The 21,606-nt window shown below is 44.3% G+C and overlaps 1 protein-coding gene across 1 annotated transcript in view; it reads left to right on the top strand.

Moving 5' to 3' along the window:
- DDHD1 (DDHD domain containing 1) overlaps positions 1–21,317 on the top strand; it is a gene marked incomplete at its 5' end in the record, with an annotated part of 92,713 nt that extends 71,396 nt beyond the window's left edge. The window contains 6 exons of the mRNA XM_019556593.1: positions 347–612; positions 3,509–3,590; positions 10,506–10,655; positions 15,119–15,371; positions 16,905–17,087; positions 20,303–21,317. Coding sequence (XP_019412138.1) covers positions 347–612; positions 3,509–3,590; positions 10,506–10,655; positions 15,119–15,371; positions 16,905–17,087; positions 20,303–20,475 — 1,107 coding nt within the window. The remainder of the gene's footprint in view (positions 1–346; positions 613–3,508; positions 3,591–10,505; positions 10,656–15,118; positions 15,372–16,904; positions 17,088–20,302) is intronic.
- Between the last annotated feature and the right edge of the window lie 289 nt (positions 21,318–21,606).

The raw sequence follows: 21,606 nt of genomic DNA, 5'->3' as shown, positions 1-21,606 counted from the left end.
CTGAAAGGGCAAAAAGCAGTCCAGTTATGGATCTCTTTTAAACTGCAGCCAGGAAATTTAAAATCTAGGTTAATTTGCCTTTTTTTTAATAAAAGAGAAGTTTGGGGGCTTGTTTTGAGAGAGCAGAAAACTGGAGCGATGCTAAAGTTTAAGTTACTCAGTGATAAGTACATTTGTCAAGGCCTGAGTACCACTCTCAGACTCAGCATATGCCTGAGGATGCACTCATCATCACCAACAGAGTTTCATCTAGCCTGAAGTCATTTCAGGAAACGCAGGGAAAGACTAAATTAGTTCATAATATCTCAACCGGTTTTGTTTTGTTTTTTTTCCTCTTTTAAAACAGCTAGTTAAAGGTCTTCAGCAGGAGCTGAATCGCCTATACACTCTCTTCTGTTCTCGGAACCCAGAATTTGAAGAAAAAGGAGGGAAGGTCTCAATTGTGTCCCATTCCCTAGGATGTGTAATCACTTATGACATAATGACTGGCTGGAATCCAGTTAGACTTTATGAACAGTTATTACAGAGGGAGGAGGAAGAAGAGCTTGAAGACCGTTGGATGAGCTACGAGGAGCAGCATTTGATTGAAGAACTTTACATAACTAAGCAACGGTAAAGTATGCACATTCTCATGATTTAAGGAGCAGTCTCCATCTCTCAGTGAAACTCTTTAGGAGTTTCCCACATCCACCATTGCCCGTGCCAGTCATGCCCAGTGACTGCTGCTGTTCCACTGGCACTGAATGGCAGTGGTAAGTGCTAACTTTATAACTGCAGGGGCTGATACATGAGGGGAGCAGGGACTGGAGCTCCCAGCCCGTGCTTGGCTTGCTGCTGCTGGCCACCTCTGGCTTCGGTTTCATTGCTGGACTGAAGGAGAGATCACTTCCAGAATGCAAGGCTGAGTCTTAACTGTCTTGGCTTGGCGTGATTCTCTACTTGCATTCAACAAAGTAGCTTTTCAGTTTCCGGGGGGGCCACATGCTGCCCATCTCTGAGGTGGGAGCAGGGATTCAATAGTTGGAACTGGGAGCTGAGCTGTAAGTGTCCCCAGTATCCAGCATTTATCTGCTTGCTTTCTAAAGGAGAGTAAGTTTTTTGAGCATATCCAGGACTCAGATGGAAGTTATCCACCTCTGTCTGCTGCCTTTGTTCAGCGAGAAATTTTAGCATTGTGTTGCTTACAAATTCTGAGCATGGAAGTAAGTGAGGGTTACGGATGTTGGTCAGGGTCTTTAGTTGCAGGGAGACCCTTCAGGTCTGATGAGGACAGCTCGGGAGGGTCAATTGACCCTCTTTCCCAAAAACCCCAGGGGGCTGTAAGGCAAGCAGTGAGGGCACCTATCACATTGCCGGATACTCCATTACCAGTGTCTGGACTTCTGCAAAGATTTGAGGCAGAAGCTACATAGGATGAAGCCTTTTACTGTGTAAGGTGTGTAAATTTTGTTAGTGACTGGGTGCAGTCTGACTCGACCAGCTGCAAGGCAGTATAACCTGATCTCCTAATAATGTGACCCACCTGAGGGAATGTAAAAAAGAAAGAATACCAGGCTTTGCAGCCCTGATGCCCCCTTTCATCTGTTGTTAGGATTTGACGGGTGAAACCTCAAATCCTAACGCTCAGCACCAGTAGCCTAGCCAGGAGCAAACATGCTGCAGGGTTTCGCAGGTCAATCCAAGTGATAAATCTGACGTATGCATTGATGAATAAAGAGAAGAGTCTTTCTCTTGCTTTCTGAGCTGTGCAGTTCGGTTTGATGCTATTGTGAACGCTCATCTGGAATACGCAATTGCATTCTGTAACTTTTGAATTTCAAAGATTGTAGTCTTACTAAAGTTATTGCTGGGCCTTTGAAAATGCTTGTGTCTGGAGTAGTTTGTTTGATTCTGTTCTTAAATGTTCTAAATTGTACCGGAGTCTTTAGCTTCCCATTTGTAGCATACATGCTTACAATATTGGATACCTCTCATTATGAAATGAGCTGTCTTGAGCAGAGGGAGAGATCAGTCCATATCATTATGTCTCTATCAACTTATGGTGCAGTAATACCTTTTAAAACACAGGGCTCTCTCGGGAGTCTTGCTTACAGAAAGTGCCCAATCTAATACCATATTTACCCAAATCCAAGACCACTCCGAATTTAAGACAGCCGTTCAGTAATTGGATTCTAGACATGGAAAATATATGTTGGTTATAATTTTCCATGTCTAGAATCTAATTAATGAAGAGTCTTCTTAAATTCAGCTCCCCCCCCCCCCCCCCCCCCCCCCCCCCCCCCCCCCCCCCCCCCCCCCCCCCCCCCCCCCCCCCCCCCCCCCCTCCCCCCCCCCTCCCCCCCCCAGCCCTGCTGCAGCAGAGGGGGCCGGTGAGGGTGAGTGAAGTGACTGACCCCTACCCCTTGCTTTCCTTCCTCCCACACTTTGCCCACTGCCGCCTGCCTCCTCCAGCCACAGGTCAGAGCTGGACCCATGGCCAGAGTTGCCATTACCACTGTCACTGCTGCTTGGCTGGGCAGGGGCTGGAGCTGCCACGTGCTCCACGGCCTGGGTCAGAGCAGGGCCAGAGCCAGAGGTGCAACTGAGGCTAAGCAGCAGTGGAGAGGCAAAGGGCAGAGGAAGCTGTAGGGGGCACTTTGCGGGGGGGGGGGCAACAGCTGTGGCTCTAACTCCAAGCCACTCCGACTCCCTCACCCCATTCTTGAATCCAAATTGAGGGGCTTTTTTCCATATATTGAATGGGGGGGTGCAGCCTCATCTTGGATTTGAGTAAATACAGTGCATATGTTTTGCCTGGATGACACAAAGCACAGTAGGTCTGTTGTACCTCTCATTTGTTCCAAAATAGTTGGAAATAAAATGGGTTACTATTTAGTGTTGTGCTGCAAGGGCTAACAATAACGAAGCAGTCTTTACTGATGCTGTGGGGTGTGACGGCCACCTTTCAGTCAAGATAATGAGAGGGCACGATCTCTACTTAGTGATAGCTGAAATCATGGAAAACCCCCTTTTAAGGGTTAGACAAGCATCCCTGCATAGTGTCAGGGCCATACAGTTCAAAGGGTTTCTCCAGGATCTGCTACCAGTGGGGATGGGGAATGGGCTTGAGTGCATCTATGTCTGCAGTGTGAGGGGAGCAGAAAAACACTGTAGAAGGCAGCCAGAAAACCAAGATAGACAGAAACACACTTGTAGTATGACCCCAGGAGAAGCTGAGAGTGAGCACTTCTGCATAAAGTGGTATCTGGAAAGAGGCTTGGGACTGTGGAAAGGATACCGTCTCCTGCTGTGTGATCACTGACCATTCCTGTCTTCAGGGAAACTGGACGTTACGTACATTCTTCCTAAATAAACAGGCTTGCAAAAAAGAAATCCTCGACTCCATCATCAATTTCTCCTGCTAACGCAACTACAAAGACCCCCAAATTGCCTAACAGACTGGCTCAAAAGGGGGAACCCTCCACTTCTGTACAGACTATACCTAAGAAAGAAACCCCTTTTTTTCTAGATTGAGAGAGATAGAAGAGAGGTTACACGGATTGAAAGCATCGAGCGTATCCATTTCAAAAGTACCTGCCTTAAAATTTAAGGTATGTATGCCCAAGAAAGATGTTTATTGAATGAATGTTTGTTGCTGTTTCTGTAAAGGTTTGCTTTCGATGGCATACTCCACTTGGACTTTGGTTTTCCTTCTTCCTGAAAGGTTATTTTAGTGCAATTTGTTTCATATTTTGTTATGTAAGAGTATTAGATATTTGCCCATGTAATTTCTGTGCATTAGTGCAAAATTTATAATGTATATATGAATATATGTAACTTTTGTGCATTATGTTAATACTGCATGCATATTTCACCCACATGTGGTGGTGACATTCATTTCTTAAACTACATGCATCATGCACCTTTGATAGTTCAGCCCTTACTCTGCCATTTAATCCACCTCTCAACAACTTCAGGCCAGGTTGAATTTCCTCTGAAGTGGCATTTTTCTCCCAAATTACACTGACATAAACTACACAAAGCAAAGGTTTTGCTCTCAAGCAATGGACAGCCATTGTCTGATATTTCGGAAAAGGTTGGTAACTGGAGCTTTATATCATTGGAAAGAGGAGAGTTTCAGTTTTCCGATGAGATGCACTTGTTAATGGTTGTTCAATGTCTTGGGATACTGGACCTTTTAAAATGTGACCCATTTCCTCCCACTTCCTCCCTCCCCCCCCATGTTAACAACATCTCATTCCTTAAATCTCCAAACTTACTTACTCATTTATATCCTTAATAACTAGGTGACCGGGTCCCTTTTTGTATCTCGCCCTTAAAGTGCAACTTGAGGTGGAATTTAGATACTGTATGAATTTGGCTGACCACGTCAGTTGTTCGGATAAAATGTTTATACAAAATCCAAGGGCCTGTAGCAGTTATGCAGTTAAGTGAACAGGCCATGCTTCTGTAATGAAAGTGAACTGTATGTTAGGTTGTGCTGTTACAGCATGTGTTAATGACTTCACCCAGTGAGTAGTTACAGTGACAAGCCTTTAATCAGAATACGTGTAGATGGGCTACCTGGGGAGAAATTGTAGCTGTCCCGCGCTGGCGGGTTTCAGTAGAACCAGGTGACGCTGACAAAGAACCTCTCTCCTGCTCCTTTATCCCCCTAGATTTGTTATGACCTCATCTTTAATCTGAAGCGTCTTTTTTCCAGAAATGGATCAAATCTAACCCCAAATCCCCAAGCATGCCAAGCTTATTTTTCACAAAACACAAGAACATCATCTACTGTCCTTGCTTGCCTTCAGTCCATTCATTCCTGATCTGTTTTCCTAGACATACTGGAGCCAAGTGGTTGGCATCTCAGTCTTCTTGTCATTCTCTTCCTGTGCTGACATGCCTATAACATCTCCCTTCCTTCATCTACCTCACACCTTACAATAGTAGCTTCCTACCAGTCTTTCTCTGTCTTTCTTTAAACAATGGATTCCTGGTAGTTTGATCCGTGCTTATATGTAAGAATATAATTTAAATATGCCATCCCCTAGCATAGTCTGTAAGGTGCTTTTGTCATCGTTAGCCACCCAATGCTGCCTTACTGTTCACCGGTGACTCGCACAGCTGAAGTCTAGCTGCTCCCCATGGACAGAGGTGCTAAGCAGAGTATTTCGGTGCCTATCTTATGCCTAAAGCCAATCGTGATTCACAAACTTGGAGTCAATGTGATTAAGTTCTCATGGGTCCAGTCCAGTAGGTGTGTTCTGAGTGTGCCTGATGCACATTGATAGCATTAGGTTTGGTGCAGAGCTCACCACCTGGGGTCACTCGCATTTAAAAACATGGGGGAATAGGGATTTGTGATTGCAACTGATGCAATAGCCTAGTGGTTAGGGAGCAGAAGGATGAACTCCCACATTGCATTTGGGCATGCTCCTTCTGGCCCTGTGAATCTTGCATTCCTTCTTGCATAGTGATTCAGCTTCCACAGGAGGGGATGAAGATGCCATCAACCCAGCCTCGCCTCTCGCCTGCTGGGCAGGGCACTCTCGAGTGGAGGGAGCTGTAAGCCTGAATGCTTTCAGGTGGAGGAAGGGATAGAACTGAAGTCTTTTACTTCCTGGGCTTCAGCTCTAACCACTAAGGTTTTATGTGGCTGCTGTCACAAGGTATCTTGGAGTGTACAGTTGCCTGTATATGAAGGGACATTTAGGCACCTTACATGTGGAAGTTGAGCTGTGAATCCCATTCTTACCCAGGTACCAACCTCAGGGCTGTGGAAAGGGACCACGCCTAGGAGAGAGGTGAGATTTGGGGCATCTCCCTCTGATGTTTCCTGTTGGCTGATTTAGATGCCCCCCCCCCGGCTAACATACCAGTCCTAGGAATTTGACAATCCCCATTTAAAATCTGGAGGACTCACCTGGGTTTGCAAATTCCACACCGAATTTTTAAGTACAGAAATGCTCCATGGTTCCCCCCTTCTCTTCCTTATCAGACAAAAAATGGCATCATGCTGTTATCACCAGCAGCAAGGAAACGGGAGCCCTTCAGGTGTGCTCACAGACCACTTGCATTCAGTTTCAATGTTTTACCACAACTGCTGCTCTAAAATGGGCAGGAAGGAAGGCAGTGAAATGAGGACAATGACAGAAAACTACTTAGTAAGTAATTTTTCACTGTCTTGCATCTTCTTTTTTTCCCCTCATCCTAAAAGAAAGCTGAATAAGCCGTGTAAGGGTTTTGTATCTACTTTACCTACCACATCAGTTTCTGAACACCTTTATTCTGACGGTGACCAGTCCAAGAGGAAGAGAGGGCCTACACCGAAAGCAAGTCCTCTTTTACTGAAATATAATTTCCCAGCAGTAGATCAGTCCAGCTCCGACACATGATGGCAACCAAGTAACCACTTTGTACTTTGATACGAATATAGTCCTGTTCAACCGCAAGTTGCTGGGTGAAGTTCTTCATCTGGTGCTATGCAGAGATCTGGCCTTAAATCAAGACTGAGCAAGCCTGTGCTTTGATGGAAAAGTGTGGCCACTGCTACTTTAGTGCTCTTTAGGTCTAATCAGTTTGATATGGAAGAAAGTGGCATGTGCAGCTCCTGCTCCTCGAGGAGGAATATCAGAAGGCTTGGAAGGTTTTTGGGTGATGCACCTGACTTTGGTTGCCAACACCGTGGCTAGGTAATGTAGGCTCTTCCCTGCTCCCCCTCCCCCAAGGGCCAAAATGTTGGAACGGCTAAGGCCCTGTGATCTTGGGGTTAGTCCCTGTGGGATCAGGACAGGAATGCATTGATGCTTTGTCTCATTGTACCTCCACTGGTATCTCATGGAGGTGCACCCTAGTACTGGCTTTGTCTGCGTGATGGAAGAGAAGGAAGGATACTCCTGTGCTTCTCATCTGAGGCATATATGCAACTGTAGGAAGGGTGTAGCGCTGCTTCTGTATGGCACTGGAGCATGCCTGCTGTATTCCTACTTGGTGGTTGGTGAAGACAGCAGCATGATGACAGACTAAGCGAAGAAGAGAAGGGCAAGTTGTTTGCTCCTGACCCTAGAGTTGGTAATTGGCTTATTTTATTTCACTTGTCAACACGATGCAAGCGTTTCCAAGATTCCCTGGCACTTCGCAAGAGAGAGACGGGCAAGCTGACTCTGGCTTCGTGGATAAATTCCAGTTGGTATTTGAACTCTTGACTTATACACAGCACCTTCTGTCCAGAGATGTCGGTGCTGTTGACAGACTTCACGGCCAGTTTACAAGACATTGAGGAATTACTGCATGGACCATTGAAATGCAGCCATATCTGAGAATAGCAGAGTCTTTTTAAACTGCTGACATCAGGGCTCCACCGTGATTCAAAACAGATCTACTCAGTTAAATCCCTCTTGATGATGAGTTTCATCTTGCCCTCAAGGGTTACATGGTGTTCATAGCACAGTTTAAAGGTTGTAGGTCACACTCCAGAGGTGGCTAGCTTTATCGGAAGCTGGAGCGTTTCCTGAGAGCATTAAGACCTTCAGGATCCTTTTGCATGAAAGGCCATATATGCACATAATCTGTAGTGATCTGCATCTTCCCCTCTTAACCTCTCCCCTTTAGCATGTCTCTCTGCCCCCTCACCCGTACCCATTCACTCACTGAGAGGTATATAATCACCCGCTCATCTTCTTATTTACCTCTTCGTTCAATGTGAAAGGACTGCATAAAGCCTCAAGTAGAAATGTCAGTGATTTGATATTTGTTGCCAAAGTACCTGATGGTCTTGTGTTGTTCCTTACCAATAATTCAGGTTATCTTCTTATTCATAGGTGTCTTAAGAATCGATCTTTGGGGAGAAAGCGATTTGTTTTTATTATTGCCCTTTATCTAAACTTCCACACTGAAAACTCAGTGCTGCACCCAGATAGGTAATAGTACTCATTCCTGCTTCAGCAAAAAGCGTATCAAAATTAATCAGTGGTTTTAAAGCCTTCTGACCTCATGGGACTTCATCGTGTAGCAATTTTAAAAAAATATGACCTGCTTCTTCCATTTAACGGACTTAACTTGTGAAAGGACTGGTCTTGATTCTTGGGAGACTTGCCATTTGATATCGATTATGACCATTTGTGTTGAATACCACATCCTTAACCTGCGTGCATTAACTGGGCTGGAGAACCACATTACAAGGCTTGGGCACATAGGAAAATGGAGTCAACGCTGCGATGCAAGTCGGCAAGAAAAAAGCATTTGTTTGTAAGGGCATCTCTATAAGCAGAAAAGGAGCCGAGAAGCCTCACATCTCAGTGCTGGAGCTGTTCGCCTTCTGAAAGCATTGCCTAGTTTGTACTTCGTCAGCTGAATTTACTGAAATTTCTTCTGAGTATTAGCTATCGTGCATTACCCGCCAGTCATAACAGTTTCTTTCTGAAATTGGGGTAGAACAATGTTGTATTCGGGGCTTGGAATACAGGTATATCCTATTAGCAGGGCTCAAGATGACTTAATAGTTCAAAGAATTATTTACTGACATTTTTCTTATATTCCAAGGTCACAGCATTTTAGTATTATATTTGAAGACAAAAAAAAGCTTGTGTCCAAATTGGAAAGTATAGGAGTGCATGCAGAGCTTGATTATAAAATAGAAGAGTGCTTTGTGCTCTGCAAGATGGCTAGCTTGACAACAAAAATCAAGTTCTTTCTTAAAATGGATCTTGGAAAGAACATTCTTGTTGAAGGAAAAGTCTTGTTCTGAAGTGCGATACCCGTGCCAAGTTAAAGGAGGAGGAATGTCTTGGGCCGTGCTGGAGTCTGTATGAACCAGAGCATTATTCCAGTCTCGCCTGACACAGCTGAGCTGACACGTAGCAAAGATGCTTCGAGAGTCCAAGTGTTAAACATAAGCACTCAACAAAAATGCTGCAGTTTCTCTTGTCTGCTGAATGGTGTTGCCCTTGTAATTGTTCTGCTGTGGTGCCCTGTGAGCTTATCATGAACGTTATGGTGACGTTCTCATAATAATTTAACAAAGTTTTCTCTTAAGGGTAAAAATTACTTGACTTGAGTTTTCCATTTGATGTTTCTAGGGGACTGCATGTCTAAGGACCTGTAATGCTCTACAAAGCCATTTGCAGCTAGGTCACTGCTGAATCCAAAACAAGCTGTTAATGATCAAAAGTTACGATCGGTGATGAATGTGCAGTGACCTACTTCAGACCAGTTGATTGTTTCCGTCCAGTTTTCCATGAACAGGTTTACAAGTTTGAATCGCCGCAGAACCTGAACAGTCTCCTCCGTGCCAAAACCAGTCCCTTTTACAACATCAGTATAAGCGAAGGGCAGTGAAGCACAGTCCACAGGCTGAATCTGGCCTACAGAGAATAAATCTGGGGTATGGGGCAGCTGGTGAGGTGGGGGGGGGGGTCACAGCCTCATCACTCCTATAGGAGATGTGGCTGGTGCAGAGAAGCATCATTGTAGCCAACAGCTGTGAGAGTTGACTTGTCCCCCTTACTGCAGCCACTGCCTTTCTCCCTTTCTCTTTACCTTTGTCCTTTGCTCTTGGTGATGAGATTCAGCTGCATTTGCCTCTGGGAGATGAGCAGTGGGAGATGCAGTGGGAAGGCGCAAAAAAGTCCCTACCTTTGGCGGCAGCTGCTGCATTTAACCACCGTATGCCTAGCAGTGCTGACACCCCCAAGGCAGCATCTTTCAGGGGGCAAGGCGGGGGTGTGAGGCTGACGAGGGGGCCAAGACTGTTGAGCGGGCTGTTGAGTCTCTTGGGAGCAAACCGGGAGGCGTGGAGGGGAAGAAATCGTCAGCCCATGTAGCGAACCTTGCCGCTGTTAAAAGGTTCCTGATCCCTGTTATAGCCCATCCCTGCAGGAGCTTTGATCCATATGATGGCAGTTTACAAACTCACTACTTGTGCTAAACCTGCTCTGTCCTATGGAGGGTGGTCTCTGGTGGTTTTTTCTCCAACTATCAAATGTTTATTTCCTGCAACGTGCTTTGAAGAGGAGTAATGCTGGTGAACACTTGGGGTTACTCCAAATATGATATAGGTAGCTCATTCATTTGTTCTTTATTTTTAATGCAGCTTGGTTTTTTGCTTCTTTCATTGTCTGTGCAATGTATGCTTAGACAGAAGTTAAGTAATTGTAGTAAGCTTCCAGCAGTTCTGTGAGAAAATCAAACTTCAGTTTTATCGAACCCATCCTCTTTCTTTAGTATTCTCAAAAAACATCGTCCTCACTCCACCCCCATTAGTGTTCACATTTCTTTCATTTGATGCATCGTACCAACCTGAGAGTCTGTGCAGCTTTCCAAAATGTTTATTACATTGTATGATACCATAACATGTAATTTTTTTATCATAATTGAGGGAAGTGGAAGTTTTACCTGTATTGCAGTGTGGTCTTCCTCACTTTGATGGATACATAAGTACCACTGAGATATTGCGATACTCGGTATATGTGGAAAAAGTAACATTTGCTCCATCTGTTAATACACATGAAATATTTCCTTAGGTTGAGAATTTCTTCTGTATGGGATCTCCATTAGCAGTGTTTTTGGCATTGCGTGGCATCCGCCCAGGGAACACTGGAAGTCAAGATCACATTCTGCCCAAAACTATTTGTAACCGGTTGCTAAACATTTTTCATCCAACAGATCCAGTGGTGAGTCTTATTTGTAGTTGCACACTTTTACCTCAGGAATAATTTAAAATAAAGCAAATTTAGGGCCAAGCAAGCAATATATATAAGGAATGGTTTTCAGAGTATTTGCATCGACTTGGGTATGTTTCTGAATGCACACAGTTTTGCAGAACAGGTTTCCAACAATCCTCTACCAATTTCTTAGCAGTTATAATTGTAAAATGAATTAGCAACATAGAATAAAGTGTGTGGCTTGTGCAACACACATTCTTCTCCTGGCAAGGTTTAGTGAGGAGCAGACTGATTTCAGATCCGTAGGTTGAACACCACTAATATACTGATTATGTAATGCTGCACAAAAGAAGCTGCTTTTTCCACTTAAAACTTTGAAACTTCTGTGACAGAACTGCTGTGTTAGGCTTTCTGCATTATTATAGTGCATGGCTGGCATTTCTTTTTTTAAACCTTTTCTTGGTGCTGAATATCTTCTGACTTCATCTGTACCAGTTTAATTAATCTGAGGAGTTGGTCCAACATCTCCAGCCTGCATGACAGCTCAAATTCTGCCAGGTGGTTACAGTGCTAAGGGACGTTAGGCTGGAAGTCAGGTAGTAACGTTGTGTCTACAAACAAATAGGACAAAGAAGGTACAGAATACATTTCTGTGTCTACAAAAACAAAGAAAAGTGAAAGGCTTGAGTTGGAAGTAAGTGTGTAATGAAAATCCAGATGCCCACAGATCAGTAGGTGATGGTTCTTGAAGGATTGCTTTTGATCTGGAATTCCACTGTAACAGGCTATTTACAAAGCAGCTAGTAAGGCATGCTCAAAAAATACCCTTTGGCATGCAAAAAGAAAATTCTGTATGAAATTCTTAATGGGAAGCATATGAGAAACGAGTGTTGTCGGCATGCTAATACACGTCTACAGACTGGTTTTTAAGTAAATTGCTGTGTTGAATTCTTGCCTGAACTCCAGCCTGCCCTCTAATCCTAACCCAGCACATATCCCCGAGGGTGAGGCTATGGCCTCCACTCCATGGAACAAAATTGAGGATACTGGAGTTGCCCATTTGTAAAAAGTGTTGTGGAACTCTGCCTTGCTCCTTCCTACCAGTCATCTGTTTTTAAATCCCTAGAGGTTAAAATTCAACCAAGTCCTTAAACACTTGAATTGTGTCATTGAAGTGTGGATGGACTGCTTATACTTAAGTGCATTGCTGACTTGAAGCCACAGTTGTCACATTTCTACCCCAACACAAACCATAGGATGGCTTCTCATACCCTGAATAGTATGTCTACACTAGATTTTCTTCTCGGGTTAATTGCTAATTAACTCCACATATGTAAGCACTATTAAAGGCTAATTGGGATGTGTCCCACACATCTGATTCAGGCTGCAAATTTTCATGCTTTCAGGATTATAACATGATAAAGATGGAAGGCCACTTATTCCAAACCTGGGATTTACTCTTCTTAAACCATCCTAGATAGATACCTATTCTTCTCCTTGAATGCATCCAATGAAGGAGATTACACCAATGTGTAAACAACTGGAGGAGGAGGAGATTACTAGCAGTCAACATGGTTTCATTAAGAAGAAATCATGCTAAACTAATTTGATCTCCTTCTTTGACAGGGCAACTAGTGTGGCGTATGAAGGGAATGCAGTGGACCTGATGTACCTGGCTTTTAGTAAAACTTTCAACATAGTCCCACAAGGCATTCTTACAAGTAAACCTAATGAGATGTTAGATAATTAGCATTAGGTGGATACAAACTTGGTGAATAAACACAAGCAAAAAAGTAGCTATAAATGGATTGATGTCAGACGGGCGGGGTGGGTCTTGTGAAATGTTACAGGGGTCTGGTGCTGTTTAATGCTTTGATTAATGGCTTAGGTGCACAAGTAGAGAGCTTCCTGATCCGTTTGCAGATGAAACAGCACTGCCTGCAAGCACTTTGGATGCAAGGATTTGAATTCAAAAGCATCTTGATAAATTGGAGGACTGGGCTCTAGACAACGAGATGAAATTCAGCAGTGACAAGCATAAGTTGCTAGACCTAAGGATTAAAAAACAAATGCAGAAACGCAGAATGGGGCATCACTGGTTACATGCTTGTATTGCTGAGGGAGCTTACAGTAGATCAGCTCAACTTGAGCTGGCATTATGATGCTGTGTCCCCCCCCCCCCCAAAAAAAAAAAAAAGCGCAAATACAGTTTTGGACTGCATTAGAAATACAGTATGCAAGGCATGAGAGATGATAATACTCTTCTGCTTGGTACTGGTGAGCTCTCAGGTGGAGTATTATGCTCAGTTCTGGATTCTGTATGCACTGTTGTTAATATGTGGAGAAACTGCAGATCATCCAGAAGCAAAGGGAAGAGATAACAAAGGGGTTGAAATCAGGCAGCTCTAAGAAGAGTTGAGAGAATTAAGTAGCTTTAAGTTGGGGAGAAGGAAATTACAGTGGGGAAATAATGGTAATTTTCAATTATTTGAGAGGCTGTTTTAAAAAAGAGGGAGAATAACTATTCTTGCCACAGAGGGCAGGCATGAAGCAATGGGTTTATGCTGCAGCATAAATTAGATTTCAGAGAAATCTTCCTACCTGTCAGAACAGTAAAGCATTGAAACAAGCTGACCAGGGAAGTTGGCAGGTGTTCAAAAATGGATGGGTATCTGTCTTGGACGGCTTCGGGACAGGGCATCCTGCACTGGTTGATCCTTGAGACCCCTGCCAGACCCCCTTGTAGGCTTGTTTGACACTGTGTTGATAACGAGACCCAGCAGCCCAGGGCTTTAGCACACCCTGCCGACCTGCCGTACAGACACACTCCTACCCAGAAGCACACAGTTGAGGTTGGTCTGGGCCTGTCTCTGCCCACTCTCAAGCCTACACTTTCTGGCATGCCCAAGAGCATTCACTGGAGATGAGCCTCGAGCAACCTCACTGGTTCCAGATGTGCAGCAGGTCAGTAGACATTGGTGGGTGAGGGCCAGGTCTTTCAGTGCCAGCCCTGCTACTGAAACAGTGTGAACAAGCCCTGAGACCCCTTTTAATCTTAGTCCTTTCCTGCACAATGTTTGCAGCCCCCTCAGAGCTTTGTCACCTGCAGATTTAGTCAGTATATTCCTACTTCCTGCATCAAAGTTGCGAATCAAAATGTTAAACATTTGGCCCAGGACAGACCCATAACCAGCTGAGATCTCCTGGCAGTGTGACAGTGATCCATCAACACCATACTTCCTCACGTTCCATGCACACTTTCCCCCCAAAATTGTTGCGCACATTTTAAGTGTGGAGGCTGATTTCTGCATCCAAGCATGAGGATGCTGTAATGACTGCCAGGGGCTGTGCCTCTCTCTTCCCTTGGGGCCGGCATGCAGCTGGGGCAGAGTCCACTCTAAAGCATCAGAGCCAGAAGCTGCTGCCAATTCTGCAGTCCTTGTGAAACAGGTCTCTAACTTTGAGCCTCCAGGGGAGGGCAAGTGAGCCGACAAGTAGACTCCCCGCTATGCCATGCAGACAGCTTTCACCTGTGACTCTGGAAAAAATCTTCTTTCTTCATTTTGCCTGCCCAAAATAAGGTGCGTGTCTTATTTGGGATGTGTGGTATGCAAGGAAATACAGCAGCTACTCTTTGTCCTGATTAAAGCAATTATGTATCCACCTACAGTTGATTCTAGCTAGCCCAGATTTCTCCAGCTCACTTGTGGTCACCTAAGACTAGTCCTTGTTCAGCAGTGAATTGCGAGGGAATGCCAGTAAGTTGGTAAAACTTACTGTCGCCTCTGCTGCAGCTCCTGTTTTTGAATCTTGGTGTTAATACGGCCTGTGTTTGTAAAGCTCACTGTCTAAACAGCATCAACAACATCTGCATTTGCTGACATAGGCAGTGTGTGAAAGCCTATAAAGGCAGGATTTTCACAGTGATCGCTAAACAATACGCATTCAGATTTGTGCAAGCAGTTGCCCATTTTTGACAATTTGATTCAAAATGTAGTAGTAGTTTATCTGTATAGAAAGGATTAGTATTCTGCGGGATTGCAACGGCCTTCTACCAGTGTTTGAATATATTGAGCAGAGCTGCAGATAAACACACAAATGTATGGACACCATAATCTTCCAGGCATTAAAAATGAACCTAGGCCAGAGCATATTGCCAGTGTTGGCCACTTTCTGGAGATTTGATTTGACACATATTTGATGGCCACATGTTATTTTTAACTGAGAGATGGGAGCAAGGAACTTCAGATCTCCTTCTGACCTCTGCTGCCTCAACCTGTTGCCTGGGGCCAGCCACGTAACCCTGTAAAATTGGGCTGCTGCTATTATACATTCATCCATAGAAGTCTGAGGATGTATCGAGTGAGCTGTAACACCATTTTGAGGATGAAGAGCACTCCATGCTAGCGAGTGAATTGAATCTTCGGTCTTTGTTGCTGCTCAAGATTTTCTTCTCTGAATTTGCTTTATAGGCCTATAGACTAGAACCTTTAATTCTGAAGCACTACAGCAACATTTCGCCAGTCCAGATTCATTGGTATAACACTGCAAATCCACTACCTTACGAGCATATGAAGCCAAGTTTTCTCAACCCAACGAAAGAACCTACCTCAGTCACCGAGAGTGAAAGCGCATCGACTGCATCGAGCCCGACCACTTCGCCAGTCATGGTTCGACGCCATTATGGGGAATCTATAACAAATATAGGCAAAGCAAGTATATTAGGTAGGTGCTCATTAAGTCTGTGTATATATACACAGCACTTTTCTGTTGAACTTCATTCAGTAGCAATTTGATTTATTTTTAAGGGGGCCATATCTTCATACAAAGCTTTATTTTTCTCCCTTCTGATGTTAAAGGCATGAGCGTGTACTCTTGCATATGTATATGTGTACTGGTAATGCAGGGGTGGGCAAAATGCAGCCCATGGGCCGGATGCAGCCCGCCATTCTATCCTGCCCGCGGGGCCCCTAAAAAATTTAGAAAACTAATATTTATCTACCCTTGGCTGCCTGTCATGTGGCCCTTGATGGTTTGCCAAAACTCAATAGGTGGCCCCCTGCCCAAAATAATTGCCTGGCTCTGTACGAATGTAAATCCAAGTTCACATTTAAGGGGAAGGAAAGTTTATAGACATCACAGTCGAGTTGTGGAGATTTTCTTTTTACTGACTCCTGTCTTATTTGTTGCATCCTTAACGGAAATGCTTCATTCTGATGCTTTAATGCTATTCAGGTTGCAAATCATGAATTCAAATGCTTTGGCGTCGCATCGTATAGTATTTGCAAGTCTCTAGAACATTCCTGATTTAATAACAAGAAGTGTTGATACCATTTAACGTGAGATAACAGCCTACGTTTCTATATGCAAAACACTGATAGGAAGTCTTTAAGCCCTCTCTTTTAGGCATCGCAATCCAGCTTAAACACCACTTTAAAATGTGAACAGTTTCTTTTAGTTTCACTGGGGTGTCTCACGTGCCAAAATGTTTTGCTGAACTGTAGCCTGTAAAATTTGTATTTTTATATAATAACTTGGAACAAGGTTCAGCAAAGTAGCCTGCTGTCAATGTTTGCCCTAACATGTTATTAAAACTCACATTCCTGTTTAAGGAATAAATATATATGTTCTGCAATATATCAGTCTAATCCAGGTCAATTATGTTGCTCGTCTCGGAGAACAGTGATGTTTGAACTTGGATCTTATTGAATATGATTTTCATGTATTATCCACAAGATGGCAGCAAAGGCAGGAGAAAAATGTCCCATCTGTAAAGTGGTCTTTAAACGTTCGCACATCCTCCCGAGCAGCAGCCCTCCCCTTTCAGTCATGACGCACACTGAGGAAAGACGTATTCTCACATTATAGGTAAAAACTGGGACTTTTTCCTAGAGGTGGTACCACAAGTCATACTGAATGTACTGCAGAAGAGATGGGTTTTTAAAAGGCTCAGACTTTGTACACACAGAATTTAAAATATGACCTCTTCAAGATTGGACTCTCTGTCCAAAACTGCTCTGGTCTATTTTTGTTTCCGTTGCAACACTTCCTGACCTTAACCTTTGATTGTACACTAGAGCGGAGTGTCATGACAGGGAGTGTCCGCTTCACTTAAATCAGCTGTTCCTACCCTGGAGAAACCTGACTAGTGTCTTTCTTCCTCTGTTGCTGGGCTGTAATTGTTGGGCGTTGCATTGCCTGTAATTGGAGGTTTGATATAACTGGCACGATGCCTGTTGTGTTTTATGCTGAATGCAGGAGCTGCTAGCATCGGGAAGGGCCTTGGGGGGATGCTGTTTTCAAGGTTTGGACGATCTGCTGCACCCACCTCACAAACATCTGAGACAGGCAAAGAAGTGACAGAGGGAGAAGACAAGAAATGCGCTACTGTTGGAATCCCGGCCTTCCCACACAGCAGCTCTGGCTTCCTCGATGCCACATGTTAGTACACAGCGCTGCACCCGTACCAACCAAGCCTCCCCTTGGAAGTGGAAACTTGGTTGGCTGGGTGTGTGTGATGGGGAAGGGTGGAAATATGTATGTAATAACAGCAAACATGTGCCCCTGTTTAAATTGTGTCGTGGGTAACTTTAAGATGCTGAAAAGTGGATCTATTCCCATGCTTCAGATCCTTTGGAATTATTTCCAGCACTTTCAATGGTTTGTATGTTTCGGAGAATTTTGGGTGCTGAGGTCTGTACCGTAACAGTCTTTCGAATCTCCCTGGGGAAAAAAATCAGCAGAAACTGCCTCAAAGAAAACCAGCTCATCATTTTTGAAAGTTCTCTGCTAGGTGTGCAAGCCTGAGACGGTCTTCTTGGAAGTATCTAAAATGCAAATCAGGACACGGTCCTGCCTCAAGCAGAGATGGTTGAGATGCAAGACAAAATGCTAGCAAGTTTTCAGCAGGAAGTAAGCATCTCCTCTGCCGAAGTTCAGGATCCTGACATAATTTGAGAAGGTTTTCAGTGCGTGTTGTTGCAAAGGTTTTCACCATCCAGAAATCTGATTTTACCTAACAGCCAGAGCTTCTCAGTGGCCTCATTTATACCAGGTGCTTACTGCGCAGTAGTGTCACCAGGCATGAACCGTGATGCCTTGCCACTGCACCGTAGTAAGGCGGTACTGTGCAGTAAGTGTCACTAGGCAACCATGTCAGGACGGTACTGTGTAGTGATGCTGATTACAGCACAGTCATTTAGTACTTCAGCAAGCACTAAATAACTGCACCGTAACAACTATGCCGTCAGCATCTCGAGTAGACACGGCCAATGATTCCTTATTTCAGCAGCAGACCGTTGTTTCACTTCTAACTATTTCAACATTTAAAATTAACCTGAGATCGAGGCTTTTCCTTTCCTGAATAATGCAGGTGTCAGGGTCAGCCTGGACTTTGGATCAGACCCCCGTAGTTGCAGTCCGGTCCCAAGGGCTGCGTCTTGTGATGGCGTCCACATGATGCATCACACAGTTCCCTAGCTCAGAGTAACCCTCAGCAGATAACTTAACTGAATCATCATTTCGGGCAGTCTTGACTTTATTTATTCATAGTGGCATAACAATTATTGTTCTGGAGAGGCTTTTTTCAGGGAGCTCAGCCCCTTGAGCCCTGCTGCCCTCTCTCCTTCTTGTGGTCTGTAGAAGCTGATCCCGTAGCCTAGGCTTGGCAAGCTGCAAAGGGGCAATGCAATTTGTGGCTGAAGTATTAACTTCTGAAAGGTTGTGCGCTTGGATTATATTTGGATCTGGCAAGAATCCTAAGGGACTGAGATGGAAAGAGAAATGTTTCAGCCCTCTTCTTGCAGAAGGACTAAAGGAATTTGACTGAATTCTCACTTCTGCGCTGGTGGAAATGATTGCGGTTATGCTCTTGCTCTCTGGTTAGGAGTTGGGAGGCTCTGTCTTTCCCCTTCCCTGCTCTTGGAAACAAGTTAGATGTTAATGTGACGGCTGCTCATGTCTCAGTTGTGGAAATGTCAGTTTTGAAAATTTTTTTGAATGACATTGAAGGTTTGTGCCCTTTAAGCCAAGATGGACATCTGAGAGAGACCCTGAGAGGGCAGGAGAGCGTGGGGGGAGGAGGGGGACTTCTTAGCGCTAATTAGGATTTTAGCTTGTCAGTCCATTTAGTTTTTTTCAGGGGGAAAAGAATATCTCTGCTAATGTGTTGATCTCAATATGCTAACCATTAAGACGGTTCAATGCCCAGCAAGGATGGGTGTGGCTTGCTGCGTATGGGATTGCAGTGCCCTCAAAAGAAAAGGAAAGTCTTGAAATATTTTTCAAGAAACTAAGGCCTGGGGACACCCATTGCTTTCTGCAGTGCTGCTGTATATGCCCTGATCATGCTATGAAAAGCAAGCGTCTGCATGTTCAGGCTGTTTGTAGCATTTCAGGGACGGCCAGCCTGCTCCTCTCAAGTTCCCATTTCAGGCAGGGGCTCTGTAGCGCTGCAAGGGGGTCTCTGAGCTGGGACATCCTCAAGGGCTCTGCTTCCCAGCACCCCCTGGGACACGGGGAGGGAGTGCCTGGCTCCCTGACAGAGCTGCTGCCGTCACAGCTCCCGTGCTGCTTCTCAGCTGTCCAGGGAAGCCAGCTGGACACAGCCCCCGCTGCCACCAGGCAGCAGGGGAGAGGGGGTCACGGGGGGAGTCGGGGAGAGCAGCCCTCCAACCCAAGGGGATTGTCTTCACAGTCGTTCCTGGTGGCAGCTGCCAGCTGGTCCCCGACAGCCTATCCCCCTTCACTGAAAAGGGGGTGGGCTGCTGCCAATGGTCCAGCTCACAGACGGGCTTGGAGCGGGAATAAAGGAGCAGCCCCCTATCGCTCCCTGCCTGGACAGTGCGCCTTTGGGACGACTTGGTAGCCCTCCAGGCAGGGGCTGCGCAGATGTGCACGCCCACATCACGCCTTATTTTTGTAGCACTACAAATGAATGCGTGTCCAAGACCTCAGAGAACAGGTTTGGTGTGTAGGGACAGATTTTAGCAGGGCCTTGGGACATGGGATCCGTTGTATTGTTTTTTTACGCCTAATTGAGGATGCCTTAAAGAGACCTGAAGAAAAGACACGTTGTGCCTGAAAAGTTTTCGAACATCTCTCCGTAGATGTTCAGAGATTCATAGATCGTAACAAAGAAGGTAACCAACTGTACAGCCGGTCAAAAAGACAGAAAAACAACAGATCTTTGCTTCTGTGTTTCCTGGACTATCACAGCTATATAACACCTTTCCAACCCCACTTAAAGAGCTGGTGGGGGGGGTTTCCAGACCACTTCCTAAAATCCCGGCCATTTTCAGATGACTCTGCTTGGAGCCCTGAAGAGCAAAACAGCCAATTCCGCTCCAGCCGTTTCTGCAAATCTTGGCCTCGTGCTTGTTGCAAGACTCTAGGGGCTATTGATTTACGCATACAAGGGGAAAAGAGGCTCTTCTAAAACTTTTCTCCCCAGATTTAGCATTTTCTGCATGAGGGATTCACTAGTTTTGACCAGTGCGTCTTCATTGCGCATGTGCGCACGCGGTTAGATAACGTTAGTAGATTCTAGGGTTCGGGTATTTTGCAAACTGGCAATGAGGGGAAAGCGTGGGTGGGTTTGTTGAAATCTCATTGTACGAACACTGACTCTTTTTTTCATTTGTTTGTTCTGTTTCTAGTGGAACTGGAGCACAGGATTGATTTTGAACTCAGGGAAGGTCTTGTGGAGAGCAGATACTGGTCTGCAGTAACATCACACACTGCCTATTGGTCCTCTCTGGATATCGCCCTCTTCCTGTTAACCTTCATGTATAAACAAGACCAAGAAGAGAACGACACAAATCAAATTTAGGCCCTATTTGACTACTTTTTTTTTTTGATTGGGGAAATTTTGCAAAAAATGACACAAAACTGACGTTTTACTATTTAAAATACAGTGTTTGAGGCATGGAGGTTTCAGGTTTAAGTGCATGTTTGGACTTTTCCCTGTTTCTAAAGGAGCAAAAGTGATCTGCGTTTAAAAGCACTTTATACTTTCAAACAGTGCTAAATTAGACCCTAAAATGACTCCAGGCTCTTGTCATTTTGATTGTACAAAACGTCACTACAGTCTGTAGCATCACACGAGCATTGTTGGTGCAATGTGCTCGAGTAACATACTTGCAACTGACCATAATTGCTGTTTAGTTCATTAAAGTATGAAGATTACCTGACTAAAATGAAATTAACTTCCATTAACAAAATATGTGTTGGATACAAACCTAAAACTGCCATGTTCCCTATGTTTTATGTATCAGTAAATAACAACCAGTGGTGTCATTTTTTTAGGACTTACTCAGATCCACAACATGTTACTCACAGTTTCATTGAAAGACCATTTTGACTGCTAACTTCAAGGGTATGTTACACATAACTTTAGAAACTAATGCTGAAAAAGCATGAAACAAATATTTGAGATACTGTAATTATAATTTATTATTACCTCTGACTAATTGTTTCATTTTATTCCAGTGTATAAAACATGGCTTTTTTTACTGGTTTCTTTTGACATAATTTAAGAACCACATTTATTTTCTACAGTGTTAAGACTTTTTTCTCAGAAATACATATCTTTGTACTATTCAGATGAATATATGGACACTGTGGCACACTTTCAGTATTTTTTCATTAAAAATAAATATTTGTGGTTTCACAGAAATGACACTAGTTATATTCTTCTCACAGGTAAGTAACTGCTTGACCAGGCCCCACACATTTCTCAGGCAAGCGAAGGCCTTTCTGGCCTCGGGTTACATTTCAGTAGGAGTGACCCAGCTGCATTACCTTTCCCACTGCTGAATAAGGGTGCGGTCACCATATTGAGAGGAAAGATGGGAACTGAAAATCAAGCTCAGAGACTTACAGAAGGGACAACACAAGCAAGCAGCACAGTGTGTTTTATTAAAATCCGACTAAAGAGGTCTTGTGCCAATATTTTATGAAA

Source organism: Crocodylus porosus, unplaced genomic scaffold (assembly GCF_001723895.1).
Source record: "Crocodylus porosus isolate Cpor-Errol unplaced genomic scaffold, CroPor_comp1, whole genome shotgun sequence".
NCBI classification, from domain to species: Eukaryota; Metazoa; Chordata; order Crocodylia; family Crocodylidae; genus Crocodylus; species Crocodylus porosus.
This window is presented reverse-complemented; position numbering and strand designations above follow the sequence as displayed.